Source organism: Accipiter gentilis, chromosome 2, assembly GCF_929443795.1.
Source record: "Accipiter gentilis chromosome 2, bAccGen1.1, whole genome shotgun sequence".
Lineage (NCBI taxonomy): Eukaryota > Metazoa > Chordata > Aves > Accipitriformes > Accipitridae > Astur > Astur gentilis.
Window position 1 is genome coordinate 53,285,803 of NC_064881.1, and position 25,379 is coordinate 53,311,181.

Consider the following 25,379-nt stretch of genomic DNA (forward strand, 5'->3'; position numbering starts at 1 on the left):
GCCTTTCACTCCTGGGCTTTATGACAGCTGAGGTTCACATGATTTCTGGTGCTGGGGATTTGGGGGCAAAAAAAAAATAATATCTATAGTAGGACCAGAAATTGTGAGAGTTGGCAGAACTGATCATATGATGCTTGGGATTAAACTGTTGAATAACATCTCTTGCATTTGACAAGCTGTCACACCCTCCCTCTCTTGCAAATATACATATATCTATCAAAGAGATCTTTGCCACGTGTTCAAAAGGAAAAACTGCAAATATCTCTTCTTCCATATACTAAGTGTACAGGAATATAGCACATGAGGACAGAAAGACAAAAAGAAAGAGAAGCAAAAAAAAAAAAAAAATCTCCATATGCAATCTATTCATTATCTATAGGCTCAAGAACACGTGTGAAGTGACCTTCAGATCTGTCCCCTGGCAATACCATTAATATAACTTGCTATTTGTATAGGGTAAGTAGCCTGCCGAATGCTCTTCCTGCCAGCCCTTGTTCCCTTGCATAACCGAGTCCTTGGCACGAGCAAACTCCGAAATGCCACGATAGGAAGGAGATGGCCATTGCAGGAGGCAACCGGGTCTCCTAACCCTGCTCATAGCTTCAGCCCATGGGGTTGTCCAGCGTGGCATCCTCAAGAGCCTCGGAAAGTCATGAACAGGCATTAGGACACAGCTGTGCTGATGGCTTTTAAGTTTAGCTCTTTGCTCACAGCAGAGGTGGTGTGAGGGTAATTTGAGTCCAAAACCAAGATACCTTTTACCAGGTGGCTAGAAAAGAGTTACAGCCCCATTACTTGCAAGGTAGAGTACTCTGGGTGCTGCCTTGGTCTCACTACAGCATCTACTCACAGCATGTGGCGAGGAACAAATTAACCCTGCAAACGAGGTTTCTAAACCTCTTGGGAGGAAGGCTCAGGCACAGGGAAGCTTGGGAATGTTTACCCCATTTCCAGCAATTTTTTCCCCAGTTTTCCCTGTGCTATCTGTGCATAGCAGAGGTGTGGCGCACCTCGAGCCCTGTGGTCCCAGCAGGTCCCAGCAGGTGAGGGAGGATGCATTAACCAGAGGAAGGCACATCTGAGGACCAAGGAGACAAGCCACACGTTCTTACCAAACTCATCACCTAATTGCAGGTCACGTCACGATGACCAGTCCCTCCTGCTGCAAAGGTTATCATTAGCATGTGTCATTTTAATTAAAAGACAGGGAGAAGGCGGAGGAAAAAATATGTAACCACTTTTGTTGCAAATATTTCTATACATCTGCACACCATCTTTCAAAAGAAGCCGTTTAACACTTATTTAAGTGGGACAGAGGTAAAATTGAACAGTGTGTGCAGCTTGAGAGGCTTTTGGTTGGTTTTTTGACACAGAACAGGAGAACCACATACAAGGAGGGCATGGTTAGAGTGCCAATACTACACCTGATTTTTGCTGCTAGAAGAGAAAAAAGCCCACTGCACCTCTGATCAATCAGTGGAAGCGACAGCAAGATTTCACCTGACAGTTTAAGGCTCAATTTTGGCTTGTTTTGTCTAGCAGGTCCACAGGTAGGCAAAGCAGGTAGGAAACCAGCACAAACACAGAGATGGCAGGAGGACACAACTCCCATGGGATGGCTGAGAACTTCCAGAAGCAACACTGCCGAAAGACCTGGGAAGATCCTGGGATCTGTGGGACAGGAGTAGCAGGTTTGGTGGTGAAGTCACCTTCTGCAGTCCATGTGCACCATCAGCCAGGGATTGCAGGTTGAACCTACAGATCTGAGTATTGATATCTTTGCCTCTGACTTCACCAAATTTTGCAAACAGACCTGCTGCCCTGGATTATTTAGGTATCGATGTTATTGTGTATCACCATCACAAGTCCAAAGTAGGGAAATCGAGGCACCGAGTCTTTGTAAGATGCAGACTAATTTTTAGAGGTCCTGTTCCCAGTGCGCTTGCTCCATTAAGAGTAATGGGGTTGACTCAAGACCCCAATAACTGGCATTTTTCACTAAAATGCACCTGGAAAAGGCGCTTTCCAAGAGAGGTGAAACAAGGTGGCCCAGGGGTGTTTATTAGAAAGGACAGCAACAGGGAGGAGATGGACTTGCCGCTCAGAGGTGAGCTGGAAGGAATGCTGAGATGAAGGACTCAAAAGCTGCTTGAGAGGGTAAGAGGCCCTCGTGCCAGGCATAGTATTTGGGTTTTCCGTAACAGCCGTTTCTAATCTCTCTGTCTGGAGCAAGGAAACACACACAGCACACGTCCCATCTCAGGTAACAACAGGAGCATGTTTATTCAGGTCTGGCACTTACAGAGCTCGGAAGGACAAGGTACATGTCATTCGTTTTCCAGAAAAGTCAGCCCAGGATCAGAAGAAACGAAACGGGTTTATAAAAAGAGACTGCAGCTGCAAGGGGCTGGGAATGTGTCTCCCTTCGGGTCATGCATTCCCGATGCCCGGGCCACCCATGTGCTGGAGCACGCCGGTGCCAGGCACCTCCACGGAGGCGAGAGGCAGGAACGTCTGAACGCTTGACCGGGTGGTGTCTGGGATTAATCGGTTCTCGGCGAGTCCCAGCCTTGTTTAAACCAACCTTAGAAACGAGGGAGGGGGGGTATTAGGTATAAAAGCAGAAACCCTTCCAAAACGATCCACCTTTGCCAAGGAGGTGTGAGAGTGCAATGGGGTATGTCCACAGAAGGAGGAGAACAGCTTGGCCAAACTGCCCAGGTCTCCGATGCTGGAAGAGCATAAAGTCTGGGAAATAACCATCTTGGAAGCCTGCTGAGAAGTAGAGGATCTCCTTGCAGACAGCGACAGAGAAGATATTGGCTAATGAGACCCGCGACGGCCCGTGGAAGACGGCTCTTCCTCGGCCAGCCCCATCACTCGCGAGCCCTGAGGACATAGATGAAGCTAACGAGGACCCCCAAGGCCAGGACCGCGTAGCTGGCTTTCACGCTGCTGGAACCGCTGATGTTGCAGAGGAAGGAGTCGCAGCAGTAAACGGAGGCAGCCGCTATGCCGAGGTTAATCCCAGCGCTGGGGCAAATGGGAGAGCATCCTTTGGAGATGGACTGGCCAGACTTGCTGCCTGAATTTAGGTTGGGGTAGGGGGGAAAAGGAAGAAAAGCAAAAAGACGGGTTTAGAATGTTTCTCAGCTTTCTGATCGCCTGTTCTGCAAAGGAAATAACAGTACTGAAATAGCCAAAGAGTTACAGGTGGCACGGAGAGGATGAAGTGCTTCTCGGCATCAGGCTGCGGCAGCAATCTCAGCCAGCCCACACGTTTCAAGGAACACCCGTGATAACCTCCCACACAGACCCTAGAGACCAAGCAACACCCCAGGGACACCCCTTCCACGCTGTCGGCCAAAGTTTGGCTGCAACGGCTCCTGTGAAGAATCTCAAAAATCCCACTCGAGCTTGACCCTGGGACTCCTCAAGCGAGACAGAGAGCATGGGGCATAGGGAGCACCAAGGGAAGCGCTTGTGAGCAAAGTCTGCATTTCAAGCATCGGCTGCGAGAGAGGCACAGCGCACATTTAGCAGCAGGAAATAGGAAAGCATTAGCACCGTGCTAAGAACGAAAGGTTTATAAAAGCTCCCAGCCTCCGTTTGTGCACGCACGACCCGCCCACATCATGGACCCTGCAACTCGGGCGTGCAACAGCCCTCCCTCCTGTAAGGGAGAGCAAGGCAAGCCAGGCTGGGCTCTGCAATGACGCCAGGAGACCTGCCAGAGCAGCCTGCTTCCCTAAAAGCAGCTGGAAGCACAGAAACCCCCCCCATCCCCAGTCTTTCCTGGCACTTAGGGAGAAAACCCGCAAATCTCCCTTGCTGGCAACCCCACCTCGTCCATGGAGAGCGAAGAAGCAAAGGTGGGACTCGGGGATCAACAGCCTGACCACAGGGCAAAAGCAGGAAAGACAACCCCAAGGCTTCCTACAGAGGAAGCCTGCAGCATCCTCCACACTTTCACTTATTCATCAGCAACCTCCCCGCCCCCACCCCCAAATTCCCCTCGGACTCCCGGCATCGGTGCAGACATGTGGGCTTTAACGTGACTCCGTCTGGCAGCACGTCCTTCGTAAAAATTCCCTCGCGATGGTCCGGCTCTCAGCTGCGAAGCAGAATTTTCCCCCTTTTTCCAGCCGAAGGAAGGAAAGCCTTCCTGCCGCTCGGCAGGTGACCCAGGAGAACAGCCAAGAGGGGCAGAGGAAGGTCCTGTCACCACTCACCGATTCCCACTCCAACATACGTCGTCACGCAGTGGTTTTCGTTCTCCCCGCACTTGACAGGCGTCAGGCAGGCCCAGTTGGAGGATGCATCCGAGCACGAAAAGCAGATGAGCGTGTGGGCTGCAAGGGAAAGGCACACCTCGGTTAGGAGCTGGTGGGAAGACCTCTTCGCTTGGCCATCCCCACCTCTGACACATGGCACGCACAGCTCCTGGCCACAGCCACGCTTGCTATTTTGGCTGTATCGATCTGCGATAGATTTTTTTTTTTTTTCCCCAAAAAATTGAACAAGTGACAGGTTCAAGCATAAGGAATACATTTCAAGCTCTTGGAGGGATCAGCTGTCAGCTAAAGCCTCGATACAACCACAGGTCAACCTCGTACTTTATGGCATCCTCCCGTTTGCCCCAAAAGCAGGTTCAAGCTACAACTGCCAACTTGAAACTAAACAATGGAGGCAAGTTCAGGCTTGCAACCTCGAGCCTGAGATTTGGGCTTATTCAGCTCAGCTACCGTGGACACTGACGGGAAATGGTCCAGGCGTGACCATGGGTTCGAGCTTTCTGTGACCCGCCTTTGGCAGCAGGGCACAAAGCTCAGGCTACGCTTGAGCTAGCGCGTGTGGTGGAAACGATTTCTCAGCTAGAGCAAGACCAGCGTTGCAGCAAGACCTGCAAGGATTTGCACTGTCCCACTAACCAGGGAGTCATAGCACTATGAGGGCAGCATATGCAACCAACGTTTTTAATCTGGAGCAGGGGGAGAGCAATAAAAAGCATGCCTTCCTCCACGGCAGGTCCCCTAAAATGGTTTATCCTACCCCAGCAGGATGGACTGCACCAACTGGCTCCCCTCCCTCATCCTTCAGATCTGCCCAAGAAAGAGGAAAGACTGGAAAATAGCATTCAGTGGTGGGAAATGGTTGCAGAAACAGCCTGGACCAGTGACTCAGCAGGGACATATGCACTTTGCAGTGGACGGATGATCTTCTCTGTATTTTACATACAAGAACATCACATCCACACTGCAACTGTTGACCTACATATGCAGACAGATGAGGTCTGTTCCCGATGTTTCACGGCCTCTGACTTTTGAGCACTCAAGAAAGCAAGCCTTTCCATGAGGTACTGCCTTTCTCTTCTGCGTTTACAGGATACAAACCAGAGTGGGGGCTGATGCAGGGTGGGAAGTGCAAGGCAGCATCATTCCTGCTCCTACGTCTTTCAGCCCCACCACAAACAGATTATCCTAAGGAGGTGAAGTCAGTGAAGCCCTGGGAGAGCTTGCTGAGGCTCAGCAGTCCCTGTTATGGAGTATTTTGAAGAATAAATTGAACAAATATTGGTCAGCAGCTGTCCCACTTTGCCATGGGACTGCATGACCTCTTGAGGTTCTTCTCAATCCTGTTTCTCTCAGGAAAAAAAAAAAAGCTTTTTACAAGAAAATTGGGGAAAAAATAACAATTGTTTCCAGAGGAATGTATTTTGAGCGGCCATAGCCAAAGCAGGGAAAGAAAACAAAAACCTAATCTCAGGGAAACAGACTAAAGCAGGTTAGTGGGAGATGCTGAATGTCACATCGGGGTGGCCAAACAACTCTGTTTTGGAGACGAAGCCAACCCCACAACCCTCTAAGCAAGAATTTCCTGGACTGTCTCATACATCCTCCAACAATCAGCAGTCTCCCCATGATCCTTGCAACAAAACCGAGTTACCCGAGCATGCCAACCCAGCAGCCACAACCTACGTGCAGCACCCAGGATTACAGGGCCACCAGTTGAGTTTACAGCCCCAGGAGAGATTCATCAGTGGACCCTGCCTTGGGATCTAGGAGAAGGGGAGAGGACAGAGCCAGCCATTGAGTCTACAGCCTGCTATTGTCCCTTGCCGAGCCCTCAGAGCATTTCCATGTCTTGGCCAAAACTCAGTCTGGAACCTCTGAGTGAAGCCCAGCTCTCTCCTGCTCCCTTTTTCCCAGCATGTTTCTGCTCCCAACTCTCAGGTGACCTGGCACAAACTTCTCCTTGCAACCACCCTGAGGGCAAAGTGAGGAGGTAGACTGACTCATCCCATTTCAAAGGAACCTTCTGCAACCAGGAATGAAGTGGATTACAGGTTTCTTGTGTGCATTATGGCAGGACCTATGTCCCCATATGTATTTGCTCACTATGCTGAATGCAGGAGTCGAGTGGTGCAGTCCTATTCATTCAGGCTTAGAGGTGCCAGATACAAACACATGAGAAATATTTGTACATGAACATAAAAGTGCCTTTAGGCATGAAATTCTCTGCCACGGTGACTAAATCTGTGCTCCTACCACAGCATCTCCTACCTGTCCCCATGTTTTTCTGTGTCACACCTACCTATTACCCCTTGTCTTAACACAGACAAAATCTTTCCAGGAGAGGCAAGTCTTTCAACCTAGTTTAAGAGAGGAAATGCGCAGTAATAGCTAGTGCCACTTTCTGCCCCAGCAAAACAGAAAACTAAATAACCCGCTGCAGAGTTAAGAGAGCAAGCAGGCTGAGTGTTTTAGACAAAAGGCACAAGAGGGGTGGCAGAATTATTTGATGCAGCTGGAGACAGAGCAAAGAGTTGGAGCTCAAGGCTACAAAAAAAGAAGAAAGAAAAAAAAAAAAAAAGCCTAAGACTGAACAATGCAAAAGGGAAGCCTCGTTTTCACCAGAAAATGCAGTGTTCTTCCACAGGAAGAATTTATGTGTTTATTTGTTTGCTGCTCGGCTCCTCAGAGGAACAAAGAGCTCCCAAAACAGAGCCGATCATTTGGGGGAATTCCTCAGATAAGAGGCTGAAGCCCTTCTTGTAAAAAGCAATGCAGGGGGAAAAAAAAAAAAAAAAAAAAAAAAAAAGCCTTTGAAAACCCGCTCTGAAGCTCAGCAGCACCGTTGAAAAATGCTGTTGCTTCGGCAGCTCTTCCATTTGGTCCCTATGCCGAACACTCTTTCCTTTTCCATTGCTCTTAGACAAGAACCTTACACACCATATGCAAGATCTTCAGGGCACTTTGAGCAGGGGGGTAAAGCTTTTCTGCAAAAGACTCCCTGGTTTTGCTGGAAGCCTTTGGGGATAATGCTGCCCTTTTGCCTGGCTAAGAACTTACTTTAAAGCTGAAAAGGGTTTTTTTTTTGGGGGGGGTGGAAGTGAAACCCCTTACTGCCTTGGCCTGGGCAGCCCATCCTCCCACCTGGAACCGAGCACATAACAGTTGGGTTCTGACGGAGACCCAACGCTTGAATTTCCAGTTGCTTCCCGGACTCCATGGGGAGGGGGGCACGGGAAGGGCAGCAAACAACTAGTTTCTTCTTACCGGTCTCCTCAGGAAACAAGAAGGGCCCATGTTTCCTGAGCAGGGGCTCAGAGGGCCCAGAACTCTCCTGTTTGCTCTTTGTTTGGTTTCTCCAAGCATCGACATATGGAAACAATATGGGGTTTTGCACGGCCCCATGGAGTTTGGATAGTCAGGAATGGAGTCATTGGGAAGGCGGGGATTGCAGCCCCTGCGACTTGGACAACTTGCAGTTTAATGCCCAGCAAGAGGAAGCACGTTCTCCCCAGCTTCGGTGGCAGCCCCAAGATGCGCTCTACAGGGCATGGTCCCTTGGGGGTCACCTCCCCACACGTTGGCCACCGCAGCCTGCCCCGAAGGATGCTGGGGGTGGGGGTGGGGGGGGCAGGAGCCAGGATCACGAGTGGCTCTGCACAGACTTTGCTCCATCAGCCATTGCCGGGGCTGGGCTCCATCTCCCCTCCACCCTCCTTCCCCTCGGCTGCATCTCAGCCCATTTCGGCGCCGTTATCCCGGCTCGTTGCACCGAAAAGGGGGAGCGGAGCCGGCCCTGGTCTTTGTTCGAGCTGCAGCTGGGAAAAGCTCCAAAATATCTACATGCACAGCTGGAGATGCATACCTATACATACAGGCACGGAAGCCTTGAAGTTCCTGCTTCAAGAGGGACACCGCTGCGAGGCAGGTCTTGGAAAGACACCCCCCCACACACCCCGCGCAAAATCCCAGCACGGCTCAGCTCTGTCCCCCGTCCCCCCCCAGCCCCTCTGCAAACCCTCACCCCCCCCGCAAACCTCCAACTTCCAGAGCCCACCCTGCAAGACGCAGCACACCCCTCCCCCCCAATTTGCTCCCAAACCCAGGGCTGGGGAAGGACTGGAGGACCTCGAGGAGAGACGGTGGTGGCGGGGGCATCCCCCACCCACCCCTTACCTCTTTCCACGCACAGCACCGCAGCCAGCACAGCGAACAGGAGCGCCTTCATGGTGGGGCCAGCGGAGATGCGCAGGGCGGCTGGCTGCGCACAAGGTTGGCGGCAGGGCCGAGCGCCGGGGGTGGGGAAAGGCCAGCGGCCCCGCCCCGCGGGCCGGCCCCTGCCCCGCACCGCCTTCCCCCACCGCCTACCCCGGCCCCGCCCGGTTTCGTTTCCCCGCTCCGGAGAGCCGGGGCCGGGGAAGGGGGCAGTCTCTGTGGCGCCTGTGCTTGCTAGCCTCCCCCCCCCCCGCCCCCGCTGAGGGGGCTTAGAGCCACCCGGGAGCAGAGCCAGCTCTCCCCCCGGCCCTGCCTCAAGTGCTTTTTCCATCCCCCTTTCGGGTCCCTCTCTAATTTCCCTGAGGGAAGAGACGGGAGTAGGAGGGCTGCCTGCATGCCGGACGCTGCACAGCCTTTTCCAAGTGCAACCCCCTGCATCCACGGCTCCCTTCATCCAGAGGACCTGCTGCGTCCTTGCCTCCCTCCCCTCCTCCATGCATCTTCATTCACAGATCCCCTGAGAACGCACCCCACCCCCATACATTCACAACCACCCTATACGTGCCCATGCCCTGCATGTGCAAACGCCTGTGTGCAGGACTCCCTTCGTGCATGGATCTCCTGCATACGAGAACCCCCGAATGCACGAGACCCCTGTATGCATGACCCCCCCTCCGCATGCACAGCCCCCATGCAAGACCCAAGCAGATAGGCAACCAACTTCCCTAGCCGTTTACCAGAGCCTAATGGGATTAGACATACAGGGCTGGGAAGCTTGAAGGTACAAGGGCCCAGCAGCTGGGGTGGCACGGGACAGCCTGGGCTGCTTGCCAGGGTGGGCCTTCAGAGCGTAGGACAGTCCCCCAGAAAGGTTTCTTGGAGTGGCCCGGGTTCAGTATGTCCCACAGAAATAGCTAAGTCGTCTAAGAAATGAGCTGGAGGGAGGGCACTGGGGTGGGACCCTGTGAAGCTGACTGTCAAGGAAGCCTGGGAATGGAGGAGATGGCTGGTGAGGTAGCAAGAAGCAAGCAGGTTTGACAAACTCTGTATGCCACAGATGGGTTTAATTCCGCAGAATCAGCATTTCCTGGCAAATGCATCTGTCAGAAGAAATTCCAGCTCCTGTCTTGTCAGAATGCATTCTGAGTTCTCTACTTGGAAAATAAAACCATGGCTGCAAATCCCCACTTCCCTTTTCTCTCCTATGGCTCATTTTTATTTGTCATTGCCAGTTATTCTAGCAGGAACTGACTGCGAGCAATGTGTTTCTGTGGTCTAATATCTTCCACTGGAACGGGCTGCTGGCACTGTTTCATTCTCTGGTTTACAAATCAAACGCTAAAAAACTGGGAAGTTTCAGCTTTGCGGTAGCCTGAGCAACTGTAATTCAGATACACTCACAAGACCCCTGTCTCATACAGACTGAGTTCAGGCTGTGCCCGTAGGAGTCGGTCTGGCTTTTTGTAGCCTACATGTGAGCAATTTCACAGCATTTATCTCAACTTTAAGGTGCAGCACCTGAGATTTAATTTCTGGGTATCAGGAAGGCATAGCTTCAGCTTTCCTGTTCCTTCCATGTCTTGTAGAATCCCTTCATCCCCACGAGAAGTATAAAAGGGCCTACAGCTTTCTGGTTTTCTCCCCACCCCACCCCCAATTTAACATTATCAGTTCCACTATTTCCTGGAGAGGACCTGTCTGCTGCTAGGAAGGAAGAGAGAGGACCTAAGAGTCACACAGGACACAACTCACCACAGGATCTGGAGTCTGAAATGGCTGGGTGGGGACAGTATTAATTACGGGATGCTGCAAACAGAAGAGGTGGGCAGAGTGACTCGGGACCAGTTTGCTATGGTGGAAGATGCGCCAGGTAAGGAAGCCCTTCTGAAAGGTTGCTGCTCTAAGCCCATGTCTCCCACCTCCTCACCGAGGCTGCGGTGTGGGACAGCAGACTTCAAAGCTCAACACAGCAACTCTGCTGGCAGGGCTTTCTGTTCTAGACCAACACGCAGCAAAACACCACACCGAAGGCTCCAGACTCTTCTTGCAAGTTTGGGGTTTGTTGGAGGGCTTTGTTGAACCATTGGCTTCGTACTGTGACTGCAAAGCAAAAAAATGTCTCTTCACAAGAAGAGGGAGGCGGAAAGAAAGGCGGCAGAGGTAGAGTCCAGCAACAGGAATGTGTTCTGTGCTGGGGAAAGGTGGACACAGGTACAAAAACATGCTTAAGAGAAAAAGAGATAAGGAAGCAGCTGGATCATAAAGCAAACTGGTGCTAGAGTAAATATTTCAAGGTTTGCTTGCATGATGGGGAGGAATGGCTAGTTTTAAAATCAGGAAATGAAGAGTATGGCAGCTCCCTTCATGGGTCAAGGGAGAAGGGTAGCAGAGATAGGTGCAGCAATTAAAACTAGAATTACTAGGTCTGCAAGGCTTCAGTGCTGAACTGGCACTTCAAGACTTTGAGCTTGAAACGTGGGCCTGCTAAAAGCTTGCTCAGCTTCTGTGGAGCCAGGTGGCATGCAGAAAGTTTCCTTTACCATCACGTTTCTGTTTCAGGGCTTAGGTAAGACTTCCTGAGCCTGGCCAGGGCTGTGCACGTGGCTGGCTGTGAGGCACTTAAACCCCAGTCGAATTTGCAAATTAGGTGTTTCCCCAGTTAGTGGAACAGAGAGAATTTGTGGAGCAAACCTGCTAAAACCACCTTACACAGATGCCAAAGAAGGGGACAAAGTCCTTTCTTTTCAATAGTTATATCATTCTCTGGAGATGAGAAGTGTTCAGGCTTCTCTTCTGCTGGAGAGGATAAGGACTGCTCTGTGGAAGAGTCCTGTCCCACCTGCCAAAGCTATCTCACCGTAAAATGTGGAGTATCAGTCTGGCAGAGCAGAAAGACTGGGAGGACATAATCTGTTCTCTAGCCTGGAAGAGCAGGAGCCCAGGATCTCCATCCTTGCTGCAAGGCGTGTTTCAGACAGACAAGTCTCTTTGCCCAGAGCAGTCTGCTACGACATAGTCATGACGTAAAGGCCCTCACTGCGCCAGGTGCTGGCATAGCTTCCTACACTACAAAGAATGCTGGAGCCCTGATTTACCATCCCTGAGACTCCTGCTCACACCGTTCTGCTCCTCCTGGCTGAATGAGAGAGCTGACTTCATCTACCAGCCCTTCCCCATCATCCCACCCGCGGATGTTTCTCCTCCTGAAGCTCCTTCTGGTTGCTGTGGATCAGAGTTACCCAGAAGACCTTCAGACACATTCTTGGATCATCCAAGGATGCTCCGGGCACAGGTTTTTCATAGGCAAATCAAGGCACGAGTGCTTCTTTGAGCCTTCTTGCTGTCTACGGTGCCAAACAGCTCACTGTCCTCTGTCAACCTGACAGGCACTCTCTGCTGCAGCCAGTGGGGACAGACCTGAGATAGCTCTCAGTTAGCTACTGAGGTTCCTGAAAATGTGGGTGTATAACCAGGTATATCTTGGGCTGCGCTGTTTACTGGAGTAGGACCTTCCTCTGCCCACGTAAACCACAACCCGCAGTCACGATCAGGCTGTCAAACGTATGTACTTTTGTTTCTGGTTGATGTCAACGTTTCCATTTTCCTTTTCTTCCAGAGCTGTTAAGGTGAAAGTGGTTCACTGGTTGGTGCATGCTCAGGCGGTACGAGAGAAATCGGTATTTTCACATGTCCTCCTTCCAGAGTCTGCATGACTCACCCTCTGTCTTGCTTGTTTATTCTAGGCTTTTGACAGGAAAACAATTGTGAAGCTTTAAGCAGGGGTCATTACTCAGGCAAAAAGTTAAACTCTGATTGCTGCTGTGATCTCTCCAGGCTGCTGAAAGTGTGCTGGAACATATGTCCATGTCTGGAGTGACCAGGCTACCTGTAAGAAAGGTTGTTCTGGAGTGCTCCGGCATTATAAACTGACTCCTCTACAAATGGCCTCATGTTGTCACGCCCCGAGTGCATGCATAAGCCTTAATTGCCCTGACCAGCCTCACCAGGGACCTCTCTTCAGACTGCGGCCATGGGTCCAGAAGCCCCATTTAAGCTCAAGCCTGAGCCTTTTGCCCTTGCCAGGACTATGCTGTAAGTGTGCCTATCTCCAGCCATCTCCTGGATGGACCTTGGACCCTTGCTGTAGGTAGTTTGTCTCCAGCTCTGTTTCTGGCCTTGTGATGGCTACTGGACTCAGGTTGTGACCTTGTCTCCAGCCCTGTCTGCCGGATGGCTCTTGACCTACGTAGTAGATATACCTGCCTCCAGTCCTATCTCCATCTCCTGGGTGAACTTTGGGCCCGTGTTGTAGCCTTATTTCCAGTCCTGGCCTCTTTTGAACTATCAATGAAGATCTGCAGCAACCTGCAAAGGTTCCTGTGCCTGGGGGCATCTCCTCTCCCACAGCAGGGACCTCACTGACGGATTGTTTTGGGGAGGGAAGAGGCTTTTCAGGCCCTTCCCCATCCCTTCCCCCAAAAATGTGCCTCTCTGTAAACAAGGAATTCACCAGGCTCCAGGGAGGCTGCACAAACCGTGCTGAAGCTGTAGGCAAGGTGGTCGGGTTGCAGAAATTTGTAGTAGAGATGTTAAGTTTGGTATGAAAGACATAGGAGTGGGAATGTGCAAGTGTGTGAAAGCACCTGGAAGAAACAGCAGAGCAAGGGTTAGAAGGAAAGGCATGTGTTGATTGCTCTAGAGCACCCTGAGTCTGACTTCATTCAAATGTAGAGGAGGAATAAACTGACCTTAGATAAGAGTCTCCAGAGGGTAGGAGCCATAAAACGCCCAGATAGAGAAAACAAAAGAACTGATTCGGGAATTTCATCTAAGAGGGGCAAAATAAAAGGGGCAGGAAGCCAAAACGCATCCTCTCTCTAAAGGCTGTAAAGGGGGAGTCCAAAAGCAGTTTGTTGTGCTCTGCCAAGAATCTCAGAAGCATGATGAGAACTGCATAGCTGTCATCTCCTGGCTACCTCTGGCAATAGAAGCGACACTGCCCAGATCATCAGGGCACACACATGTTGGTGCTTGTAAGACAGTGATCAAATTAAATCTGTAAGGACGAGTGTGAGAGGGCAAAACCAACTTGCTTAGAGATTTTGTATGATAAAATTGCTTTCTTCTCCTGGAAGATCTTGCAGTGAGTTTTATTACACTAATTTCCCGTAGACTGCAGAAGGGAGTTTCTTGTTCCCAGGAGCAGTGTCTGCACGTTATCTAATTGCTGATTAACATCTAATGCTGGAGCAGTCCCTGGAGCTGGAGGCAAGTCCCAGATGAGCTACTGTGAGAAGGAGGCATGGAGCCAGTGACTGTTTCCCTGGCCCTTCCTGACCAAGGAAAATTGAGCCCCTGTTACCCCCATGCATGATGACAATGCTTTGTGTGGTGCTTAGGGATTTGCCTAGGTGAGAAATCAGGTGAAAGAGGAGAAAACCATATGTCATTCATATTATGCAGAGCTGTCTCTCCACTCACTGGCTCAGCACATCTATTGCTTTTACTGTTGACTGAGATCCTGGGAACCCTGAAGGTGTTCTGGGGTTGAATATCCTTTGGAGTAAAGTTCCTAAGCAGTCGCAGCAGAAGAGCAACTTTGGGTCACCTTTGCTGCTAGACATTGCTGTATATTTGGCTTTGAGCAATCTGATCTAGTGGAAGGTGTCTCTGCCCATGGCAGGGGGGTGGAACTAGATGGTCTTTAAGGACCCGTCCAACCCAAACCATTCTTTGATTCTATGATAAAGCAAAGTCAAGCCTGAATGCCACAATTCTGCTCTAGTGAAGGGAACCAGCACCCACAACGGGTACACATGGGAATGACAGAAAGGAAATGGAGAGAATCAGGAGAGACAGCTGAGTTCATTCTCCAGCCCCAGTGGAGACACAATGAGATGCTGAGGAAGGTATTTTTCTGTCATGCTTTGATGTATCTCGATAATGATGCTCAAGCTGCTGATGCTGGAGGCAGTTCTCCAGCTCTTCGCTATACATTAGATGCTAGGAAACCTTTCTGATCCTATCTAAAAGCTCCTTTGCTGCTGTGTGAACCCTAAAGCAAAAAGTGGGGAGAATGGAGCAGCCCAGGCCTTCCCTTTGGAGAAAAGACTGGAAGGATCTCATCCCATCACACACCATTTTACTCTTCCCAGTGTAAGACTTTTCAATGGATTGCAGAGTTCCAACAAGGCCGCCTTCTTTTTCATAATTTTTTCCCGAAGTTTGACACATGTTAAACTTGTGATCTGTTATAACACCCACCACAACTTCTTCTTCTGCCAGATTGCTGCAAGGAATCATCCTGTATTTGTGCAGATGACAGGTCCACACTAACTGTAGAGCTTTGTGCTTGTCCTTCCTAAATTACATCCTCTTTCTCAGACTATCGCTTAGATTTAGCAGTCACAGAGAATTCTCCTATTTGCAGATTCTCTCAGTTTGTCACCTGCAAGCTCAATGAACTTATTCTCTAATCCATCATTCAAACCGGTAATTAAAACATTGCATCATGCCAGAGCCAAGACAAGCCACCGAGGACACTGTTTAATAGATCATTCCAGTTTGACAGCAAACTGTTGACAGTTATTTGCTCATGATTTTAGCTAGACTGTGTTTTCTTAGTTTTGCTTATGAGACTGTCATGTGATACGGTGCCAAAAGCTTGATTAATACAGAGCTATGTGACAGGTACCACTTTTACCCTAACTACAGATTTTGCCATCTTGTCACAGGTGGGAATAACACCCATCTGTCACAAAGCTCTTGCTGTTCATCCCCATCTCCTTGATAGCCCCTACACCATTGCAAATTGTTTGATGATTTATTTCAAAGGGTTTTTTCCAAGACCGGGGTCTGGGACGACTGCTCTGTATGTCCCTAGAGTGTCCCCCATCCCCTTTATAATGATGGATGCTACATTTGGTGCTATCCAGTCTTCTGAAATACCAAGATTTCCCTATTATGAAGAAACAGGAGCAGGTGAAACAGGCTGGGTTTGGTAGCTGAGGTGGATGTCAGAGATTTCTTTTCCCAGTGCCTCTGTGCCTGAACACCACTTAGTTTGGCTGATGTCCCTCACTGATGTGCATACTCGTATTGAAACCACCACCTTTTATTTGCTTAGACCTGTGCCCTGCTTCGTTTTAATATTCTTGCTTTTGATGTGTTATTTGGCTAATCCGTGTTAATCTCACGAACATCTGTGGCAGCAATATTGTCTCTGTTACTCTTGTGTTAGATGTGGTTACTGTCTCCGCACCTGTCTTCCCTTTTACTCTACATGTACTGCAGGCTGGAAGCAAAAACACATCTTCTGACTCTGGGTGTGCAACTCAAAGTTGTTGTGAGATTGCAAAACAAATTCTACACTGAAGAGGCACCTCCAAGCATCACCTGGATGTCTTCTCCCAGCAAGCACAGCTAAGCCTGGAGAGCACCACCAACCAACCACACACATTTGAAAAGGCAAACGTGACTGATTCTTCCCATGGAGAAAGAGGAGACTAGGCTGTCTGTGCCTAAACCCCTGGGCTGCAGGAGCCCTGATCTTCTGCCTGCACCTTCCTCCAGCCCAGGAAAGGCAGGTACCAGTGTGGAAAGGGAGTTGTGATAGTGTTTAGCCAGACCAACAGGTACCCCATTTCTCACCCCCAACCAAGAAGGACAGCTTTTACGTGTCCCTCTTCCTTCTTTATTTGAAAGAGTTTCAGTCATTTCCCACTCAGAGCATCAGCTCTGACAAAATCCATTCATAAATCCTACCCCCATACTCACTTTTCAGAGACCTTCAGCTCCTCATTCACAACTGTGGGCTTTCAGTCCAGGAACCAGGTGGGTACTGGTATGACTGGCAATGTAACCAGTAAATTCATTTAAACACAGTGAAAACCTTAAGGCACTTCACCTGCAAGGGATCAATCAGCGTAATCCTGGTACGGTCAGGTGCTCTGGCATCCAGAAATTTCAAGAAAAGAAGGGGTTCCTCTAAATTTGTAGACAAGGTGACCTAGGAAGCCCTCTGTCCATTTTGTCTTGTTGGAGGCAACATCCATTTGGGTGCTATCAGCAGGCAGCACTTAAACTGGCACGGCGAAGAGAAGAGGAAGAGCTAGGAAGGCAATAAAGGCCTTCAAGGGGGCACATACAGAATTCTGCCAGCAGGAGAAAGTCCCTATAAGCAGAACCAAGCCGCTTTTTTAAAGAGTGTCCGATCACCAAGGATCCCAGTGCAGAATTGGAAGGTCACAAAAGGGAGTTCTCAGCAGTGATTGCTGGGCTCAACTGGGCTCTGAGCGGACCACCTCTCCCTCCAGACCCTGCAGCAAGTCCCATCCTACGGCTCTAAAAAGCGATCTGGATGAGGTTTGCTCTCCATCCTTCACTCTGCCCATCCTGGTTCGCCACATGCCACCAGCCTCAGTGGACTTGTCTCAACCCTTGACTCGTTTCCTCCCCGCCAGCTGGTCTCACCCACCAGGTCTTTGCCTTCTCACGTCCAGTGAAACTGGTTGAGATATAAATTGCTCCTTCTGCTTCCCCTTTCCTGTGCCAACTTGCCTGGTGGTAAAGACAGTAATGGCTTTGGCCCGGAGCCCAACTTTCCTGGAGTTTTTTGAAAGCACTCGATGTATTGGGGGGATGAAGTGTCTTCTGTCTGTGTGGGGTATTTGTGGAGCATGTGCTCATGGAATCGGGATGCAGCACGGCCACCACAGCCCCTACCAGTGCTGCCAGCCCATGCGCTTAGCAGCTGGGCATCTCTTCCTTCCTTTAGCTTTAAAAAGTCTTTCCCTTCCCCTTCTCCATCATAGCTTTCCTTCCCTTTTGTGGTTGCCTTTGGTGAGAGAAAATTAATAGCATGTTCTGCTGGCAAGTTCACATTTGGCCCTCTTGACATCTGTCGTCCCCAGGCACGGCTCACCAGTATGCTCAGATCAATGGGCATCAGCGTCTTGTCCCTGCCCAGCACTGTGGTGTCACCTCCTTCTTTTGCTTTGTTTCTCTCCTGTCCATTAATCAAAACGTTTAAAACCAGGCACCGGGCTTCAGAGTTCACAGTACAAAACAAGAAGTTGATGGGGCATCTTTGGCTGATCGTCCTCTTGAGAAATCGTTTGCTTTGTAATCCAGGCAGTGTGAAACATCTCAAAAACGTGCATCCTTCCACACGTGCAACAAAAACACAGCAGATTTCGAAGGCAATGCTTCAGAGAAACCAAAGATCTCATTTAGCCATCAAATACAACATCTCATCCAAAAAAGAAAACCACCCTTGAATTGTTTGGATGATCTCTAGTTTTCCCCAGAACACAGCTGAGCTAGTGATGCTGCCAAGTCTTCCTTTTTGTTTTTTTGTTGTTTTTGTTTTCCAGAAAAGTGAGCTTGCAGCAGGGGTATGACCAAGAAGCTCTGGGCTGTTTGTGTTAGCCTCTGGCTGCCTGCCCTTCTTCTGCTCTGTAGACACCCCCAGGGCTCCTACAAAGCTTTTCTGTCTCCCCTCAGCTGCAGCTCTTGGAGGGAGAGGAGGGAGCGGAGATCCTGGAGTGCAAAACTAAACAAAGCACAGCACAATCAATCGTTTCTACGCCAGGAACATGGTTTTGTAGAAAACATCTCACAATCTCTAAATGACTGGGGTTGGCAACAGCTGTCAGGTTGGTTTGGCCCTGCAAAAAAAAAGAGGGAAATAGATATGGGGACATCTTTTCCAGCTGGACCAGGTCCATGAGGAGGCAGTGTGCAGGCAATTCCCAGGGCAGTGCTTACCATGCTGGCCCCCCCCCCCTTCCCTTCTCCCTCCCATCTCCCCTCTGGTGCCCTGCTGCTGTCTGTCCTCTCTCAGCCACGTTTGCTTCTCTCTGCCTTTTCCCCAAGCTCAGCCAACACATCAGAGCTGGGGGATAAAGGATGCTCGTTTCAAAATGTGATAACCCTACGAGAGCAAAGAGCGAGAGGAGCCAGAAATTATTCCCCACTGAGGCTGGAGGAATGTCCAAAATACTGCCAGAAAGAAGCTTTACCTCTCCTTACTTGTTTATGAACTGCTTGACTGATGTGTGAGAACCAACTTAGTGTGAACAGAAGATACTGAACATCCCCTCTGTGCTGACATAACTATTGAGCTATTACCTGTGTTTCAGGCAGGGTGGGTTGTTATTCCTCACAGCGCTTTGAAACTCAGAGAGACAAAAATATGTCTTCAAGGATCTCTTCAGAGCTGTAACAATTTGAAGCCCAAACATGTCAAAAGGGCTGCCTTTTATGTGTTTTCTTAGGTGACTTGAATGGCTGGGGACGCTTAGGATTCAAGTAGGCTTAGCAAATCAATGGTAGTTCACCACCTAATTAGACTCTCTTGAAAATCCCAGGGGAAGCTCAGCTGCAAAGCATGACTCTTTGAGAGCAGTAATTATCCCAGAGCAACACAATTTTATTTCGGCCAACAATGCCATCACGGGGAGCTTTTCCTAACCCATCACAGTCCACATGCAAAGATGTAAGTGATACTGGCTAGGACACCCAGGGATATCGCTCCATAGCTGCTTTCCTTGCTGCTGACTCCATTCACATTGCATAATGGTTTCTCACAGCAAGAAACCGTCTGATAGGTTTGGTTTTGTTGCTGACTTGTTGCTGGACACGTTGGAGAACACATCTTAGAGATGACATATTTAGGCTTGTTGGGCTCTAAGGCAGAAGAGAAGGAGGAAAAAAAAGAAAGAGTAGGATGTAAGAATCATTGTTAAAATGTTTCCACGGCTAAATCTGCACTGGTGAATAAAAGAAGGCCAGGCACTAGTCCCCAAGGCAAATATGTCCTCTGCTCAGGACTAGCAACAGTCCGGCCATGTCCACACTGCTGCAACATGAGGCTGCTCTTCTCTGGGCTCCTTGTTTCATCTGTCCCTAAACTGGAATTATGGGGATGTATTATGGTTGGCTTTCAGTTCAAGCTGCCTGAAGTGATGCTCAGGCTGGGTCACTTCCCACCAGGACAGTTTTCCTACAACATAAAACCAGGGGGAATGTATTATATGATCTGAGACTTGGTCTGAGAGGACATGGAGGTGTTCGAGGGTGCCGAGCCCCAAGGACAGACCTGAAGGGTTGTGCATGGCAGAGAGAATGAGCTGTGGTGCAGTTTTGCCGAAACATTTTTGAAAACAACCCTGGGAGTGAATATCACCATAACAAGAGCTGGCTGGCACGGTCAGCAGAAAGCTGGTGGGAGCTAACTGTGAAGCCGTGCACACAGCCCCAGGCTTGAGTTCACTCCCTGGTGCTGCTATATGTGTCTTCAGCATTTCCCCAACAATATCAAGTATGTGTCAACACTGCAGTGACTGCAATAGCAAGCAACAAGGTCGGTGTTTCCTAACAGTTAGTGTTCGGAGGCTATTGTTTCCATATGGGGCCGTGACTGGGATGAAAGCCCATTCCTGGGACTGCTCTTCTATAGCACAAACAAGGTGGTGTTTAGAAACATACTTGTTCCAACGTTGTTACGGACAGTCACGCAGTATTTATCTTCCTTTGCACACATGGAAATGGTCAAACAGTTCTTGTTGGACTCCTGTTCTTGGCACACATAGCAGATAAATGGGTAAACTAGGGGGGGGGGGGGGGGGAAAAGGAAAGAAAAAGCACATTACATGATTTAGGAACCACAATACCTACAATCCAGATATCTCCATTTTGCTAGTTATAGCCTGATGAATGCTTGTGTGCGAATGACCAGTGACTTTCTTTATCCCTTGACCCATGGCAGCAATGCTAAATCCCTCTCTGTCTTATATGTCTCAGACTGTGAAGTGCTATTGATCTGTCTGCAATCTCTGGCAGCAGTAGATGTGAGTGGAATTCAAGGATTTGGGGTCTTTTATGATGGAGATTATTGCTGAGCAATAGCTTCTCTGTCCTGAGAGCTCTGCCACGTGAATTGCCAATTACTGCTCAGTCGCTTATCCTGGGCCAGCCTAGGCAGGTCTTGCCAGGGAGAACTTGAGGATGCCTGGAGCATTTTGAGGAGGTGGACAATGCCCAGTGTCCTATTTCTCTTTCACCTGGCTCAGAGACTACTGTCACATACCCTTTCTTGTGGTCAAATGTCACTAACTGAACTGGCCTAACCTCAGTCCTAGGAAGTCTGGTGAGAGTAGTCAGATGCTCTGTCGAACTTCTGCATACTACTATAAGACAGAGAACAAATGGGACGTCTTAACCAAAAGTATGGTTTAACTAGTAAGTGCAAATTTGGTAGGATAATTCATACATCTGCAATACAGATACAGAAGATGACTGGCAGGAAGGGCAGGCAGCGATGAGGTGTATCTGTCAAGAATGTACACACTTGACCTTAAATCCAGAAGGTGGTAGGACAGACTGCTGGAAAGCCTCTGTAAAGTAATGATAAAAAGGAAGAAGAGCAAAACCAGTCTGGATGAGAAACCACACCAAAGTGTTCTGCAGAACGCTCCCCAGCTAGGCAGATTAATTGTTTTATAGGTTTTATGGTGGTGGTTGGGTTCTGAGCTTGCAAAATCACCCAGGGCGAAGTACATGGCTTTGTGTGTAGGAGAGGGGATGAGTTACTTTAAAAATACAGACACTTTGGGGAAGGGAAGCAAACACAGTGCAGAATGCTTGCTAAGTTCCTGCTAAGTCTGGGGACAGTCTGTCAGTATGGAAAGGGCAGAAAGCAACTAGAGGACATGTTCCTGTGAGTGCAGTTTTGCCTGATAAGAAGTTGGCAGTAAGAAGGTGGAAGGGCAATGTAGGTCAGAGAGACCATTAAATGAGAAGTTCCCGATGGAAGGGAAGGAAAAAGTTATCCACAGTTGATGCTGAGAGAGCCATAACACTGTGTAGCTTTTTTGCTTTGTTCATCACTAAAAAAGTTGAATCTTCATGAACAGGGTAGAGGCGATGCAATAAGGTTTTACCAGAATTTTTGGGACAATCTTGAATGACGTTGTTATGAGCAACCCCAGGAAACACAAGCTAGTGAAAATGCAACAGAATGGGTGCAAAGCCAGACACGAAAACACACTCACAGGGTAGTTCGCAATGGCAATTGGTCAAACCCATTGGAGCAATGCAACTCTTTTGGTTCTCTAGAGCTCTGCTGTGGACTCAGGTGTATACAGTATCACCACTAGTGACAGTAGGAATGGGATACAGGATGCACATCACATTTTCAGATCATGCAAAGGACAAAATAGCTGAAAACGTACTGTAAGTAGAGTTCTAAGTGATTTTGACAGATGGATATAATAAAAGAATGAAAAAAGAATGGATGCAGTTCAATAAAGAGAAATATATTACACAAAGATAAAAATCAGCCACTTAAATGTAGGAAGAGGAACAACTGGTTGAGTTACAATTAAGGACTGCAATGCAAACAGCAGGAGTCAACAGTGTCACACTACAGCGATGAAAACAAACGTCATCCAAGGGAACACAGGCGGCAATGTCATGTGCAAGATATGCAAAGTGGCCTTTCCACTCTGGCAAGGCCTCAGCTGGAACACCTATGACCAAATCTGTATGCGGCACTTCAAAAAATATGCGAAACATTTGGAGAGATACCAGAGGAGAGGGAGGAGAAATGGTCAGATATCTTGAAAATATGACCACTTAGAAAAGGTTAGAAGCATTTAGTTTGTTTAATAAAAATAAGAAAATGCTGAGGAAAGACACAGTAACCTTCATGCAAGCAAAAGGAAGCTGCAAAGAAGAAAGTAATAAACTGTTCTACACATCCTATCGTGAAAACACAGGAGAACTGTAGAGAAAGAGATGTTAAGAGGTATTAAGACTAACTTTCTAAAGGGATGAGGGTCTGAGCAATTCCAGGCTCTATGATCTTCTTTGTTGAAAACTTTCAAGGCCACATTAGACAAACATCTGCCTGGTTTGGTCCAGCATTAGAGCAGGGCAAAGGATTTGACCTTTTAAGATTTGACCTTTTAAGATTTCTTCTGGACATAATATAACAGTGAGTTCATGGAAGCAAATGGCAACAGAACGTCTTTGGTGGGCTTTGAGATCAACAGTTTTGATCAAAAGTTGCTTATTAAGGTCTGTAATGGGACCCCAGATACATGAGAAGGATCAAATAACAGTTGTCTTTAAGATTTCCTTTGTCCCTGTATTAGGCCAGAAAGTTGTGATATCTTACTCTTGAATGTGAAAGCCTTGATATTAGAATCACTAGCTTTCTCCAATCTAGAACTGGCTACAGAAAGGTGCTGCATAAAGGACTGTCCTTAAGCCCATTTGGAAGCTAATGCCAATATAAAATGTCATCAGCCTACTACAGCTATAAGGTATCCCACCTTATACACATAAGGTATCCCACATGAATGTGTGCTACCAGAGACTTGGACCTCTATTAGCTTTCCACTCCATCCTGGTAACACTGAGGATATTGCCTTTGATAATTACTCTCCTCTGTCCATACTGTGTCACTGCATTCAGGAATTATGGGCACAAAATCCTTTATTCTTTCAGAATTTAATACTCCTTTTCCCGTTCCAAAACTGGCCGAAGCTTTTGATCTTCCAGGCATGCTGCAGAGCTGTCTGTCCAAAAAAATTTAGGAGTAGGGGGTTGATACATCAAAGAGCAAGAATTAATTAGATACCTCTTTCTCAACTCCTGCTAGATATGTATCATGGTTTCTGGGAAACCATCAGGCGTGGGGGAAATATTGGCAATATGGTCATTATTCCTACGTGCAAGTAGCGATGTAGCAACACACGTGTATCTGTCCCAGAAGAGGGAAACACACTCAGCGTACCTCAGACTTCCCTCTGGGAGAAGGATGCCTTTAACATGACATGCACAGAAAAGCTCTTTCACCTCTGCCTCTGATTTAATCTATATAATTCTCCCTGGTGCATTTCCTAGGGAGCGAGACACATGGCACACCATGTGGCTCACTACAATGGAGGAGGCAGTAGTACAGAAAAGTCTGGAAAATACTCAAAAAACGATATGGATTTAAAAAAATGTTTTGTTCTGCTTTCTGGCACTTCCAACTTGCATCATTTGGGACAATCCCATAGATCACTGCATGGATATAACCTGGCATCCAGCACCATACAATTAGAACACTATCACTCAGTACCGCCGCTGGAAAGAATTAGTTTATCAGGATCTTATTTCTGCAGCAAATTGTTAATCAAGGTGCAAAAGGAAGTTGGTGGCAGCATGGTTGCAGCAATGCAATACTGCTAGGGTGACAGCCCTCCAAAGTTTTGCCACGCGAAAAGTTTCCACCGTCTTCTCTGTAAGCCTTCACTAGTAGTAGCATTAGAGGCTTACCTTGCTCCACACACAGGACAGCAGCCAGCAAGGTGACAAGACTAGTCTTCATCTCCACCAGATCCTCTCCACTGGACTGGGAAGATGTTTGGAGGACAGGTTATATACCTTTTGAACGGCGGCAGCAGTTTTACAGGTTCCGAATAGCTCACGGGTGGACATGAAATCAACCCAAGGGTGTGTAATGTGCATGTGGGAGTTCTCCATGCTGAGGCCCATGGAATAGGCTGGCACCTTGGGGAAAAGTCCTGTTAGCAACACATTCCTTGCTCTTCTGGTCGTATGAGCGATGAGAAATGAGGATCTGTTCTCTTCTCCTCTGAGTTTCTTCCTTTTCTTCCTCCCAGCAGAAGCAGCAGCTGCACTGATGAAATAGCGGAGCCTGGAGGCACGGGGAGGTAGTCCTAACAGTGCATTTTTCTAATCCCTTTGCATAGTCAGCACATGATGTACAAAGGTTCATACCATTCATTTTCTTTAATTATTCCACAGTACCAGAAGTTCAGACTCTCAGCTGGCTTATGCTGGTTTACCTCCAATAAAATCAGTGTATTTTACACAAAATGAAATTAGCTAATTGTTAGTTAAACAGAAGACCTTCCTCAAATTTTCATGTCAGTCTTCATTTCTTTTATCGATTCTCCATTACCTGTAATTAATCCGTCTGCTTGCTCCTCTCTTGGTTATAATTCTCAAATACCTTATACACTTTTTATTTAATGAAGTTTTGCTCCTGTCTCAGGGATCCTTTAGGGGGTCTGCTTTTCTCCACGCCCAACAGTTTCTGGAAATCATTTATGATACCACAAATTGGCATCCTGGAATTTCTGCTCTACTTTGAAAAAAGCCATCTCTCAAACTGTCTCTTTTTCAATCTCTTCTCTTAAATCATTCCTTTTGTTCTATTCCTCTGTGTTGCTCTCCTCTGAATTTCTTAAAATCTGTTTCTGATATTCTGGGAAATAGACCCTAATACAAGATGCATCTTGTAAGAGCTCAAGCTTCCACCTCAATGGAGCTTCTTCCAAACCGAGATTAGTCCTGGACAGCGGGTAGCAGAATGTGCGAAAAAAAATTAAAATTGCCAATTTGCTGGCAGTTACAGAATAACTTAAGAGGCAGTTACCTAGAAGTAGCCATCAGTAGGGTATTTTTGTCTGTTTCTAATATGAATCATTCCAACACTGGATGATTACCTTATCCATGTGAGTTTCTGACACTTTTTCCGGCCCTCCTAAATTGCTCCTAGAATGACATCATCAGGTGGTGAATTCCAGAGTTGTTCAAGCCCGATGTCAAAATAGATATCCCCGTTCCTGGTTTGGGAGGTTTGGGAGGTCAGCAGGGGACATGCTGGTAGGGACATGATCAAATCCAGCCTTCTGCTTTACAGAGGGGAACTCAGTTTACTGCTTAAGTGCTTTATAAACAGGTCGTTCTTCATAATTAGTGGGTGTGTCTTCTTGCTGGTATTTTGCAGTGAGGGTAAAAGGAAGCAACCATTTTTTTCCTTTTTTCGGTCCTATTAATTATCCCACAGAC

At 48.2% G+C, this 25,379-nt stretch overlaps 2 protein-coding genes across 2 annotated transcripts; both read right to left on the reverse strand.

Moving 5' to 3' along the window:
* Positions 1-2,259: 2,259 nt before the first annotated feature.
* LOC126048774 (lymphocyte antigen 6E) lies at positions 2,260-8,607 on the reverse strand. Its single transcript, XM_049824179.1, has 3 exons — positions 8,469-8,607; positions 4,233-4,352; positions 2,260-3,085 (listed from the first exon to the last, which is right to left on the reverse strand). The coding sequence occupies exons 1-3, from the start codon at positions 8,518-8,520 to the stop codon at positions 2,877-2,879; spliced, it is 381 nt and encodes a 126-aa protein (XP_049680136.1). The 5' UTR covers positions 8,521-8,607; the 3' UTR covers positions 2,260-2,876.
* A 10,321-nt stretch (positions 8,608-18,928) lies between these two features.
* LOC126048871 (lymphocyte antigen 6E-like) lies at positions 18,929-24,030 on the reverse strand. The gene is made up of 3 exons (XM_049824367.1): positions 23,838-24,030; positions 19,998-20,117; positions 18,929-19,196 (listed from the first exon to the last, which is right to left on the reverse strand). Exons 1-3 carry the CDS (start codon positions 23,887-23,889, stop codon positions 18,985-18,987), a joined length of 384 nt encoding a protein of 127 aa, XP_049680324.1. The 5' UTR covers positions 23,890-24,030; the 3' UTR covers positions 18,929-18,984.
* Positions 24,031-25,379: the final 1,349 nt, after the last annotated feature.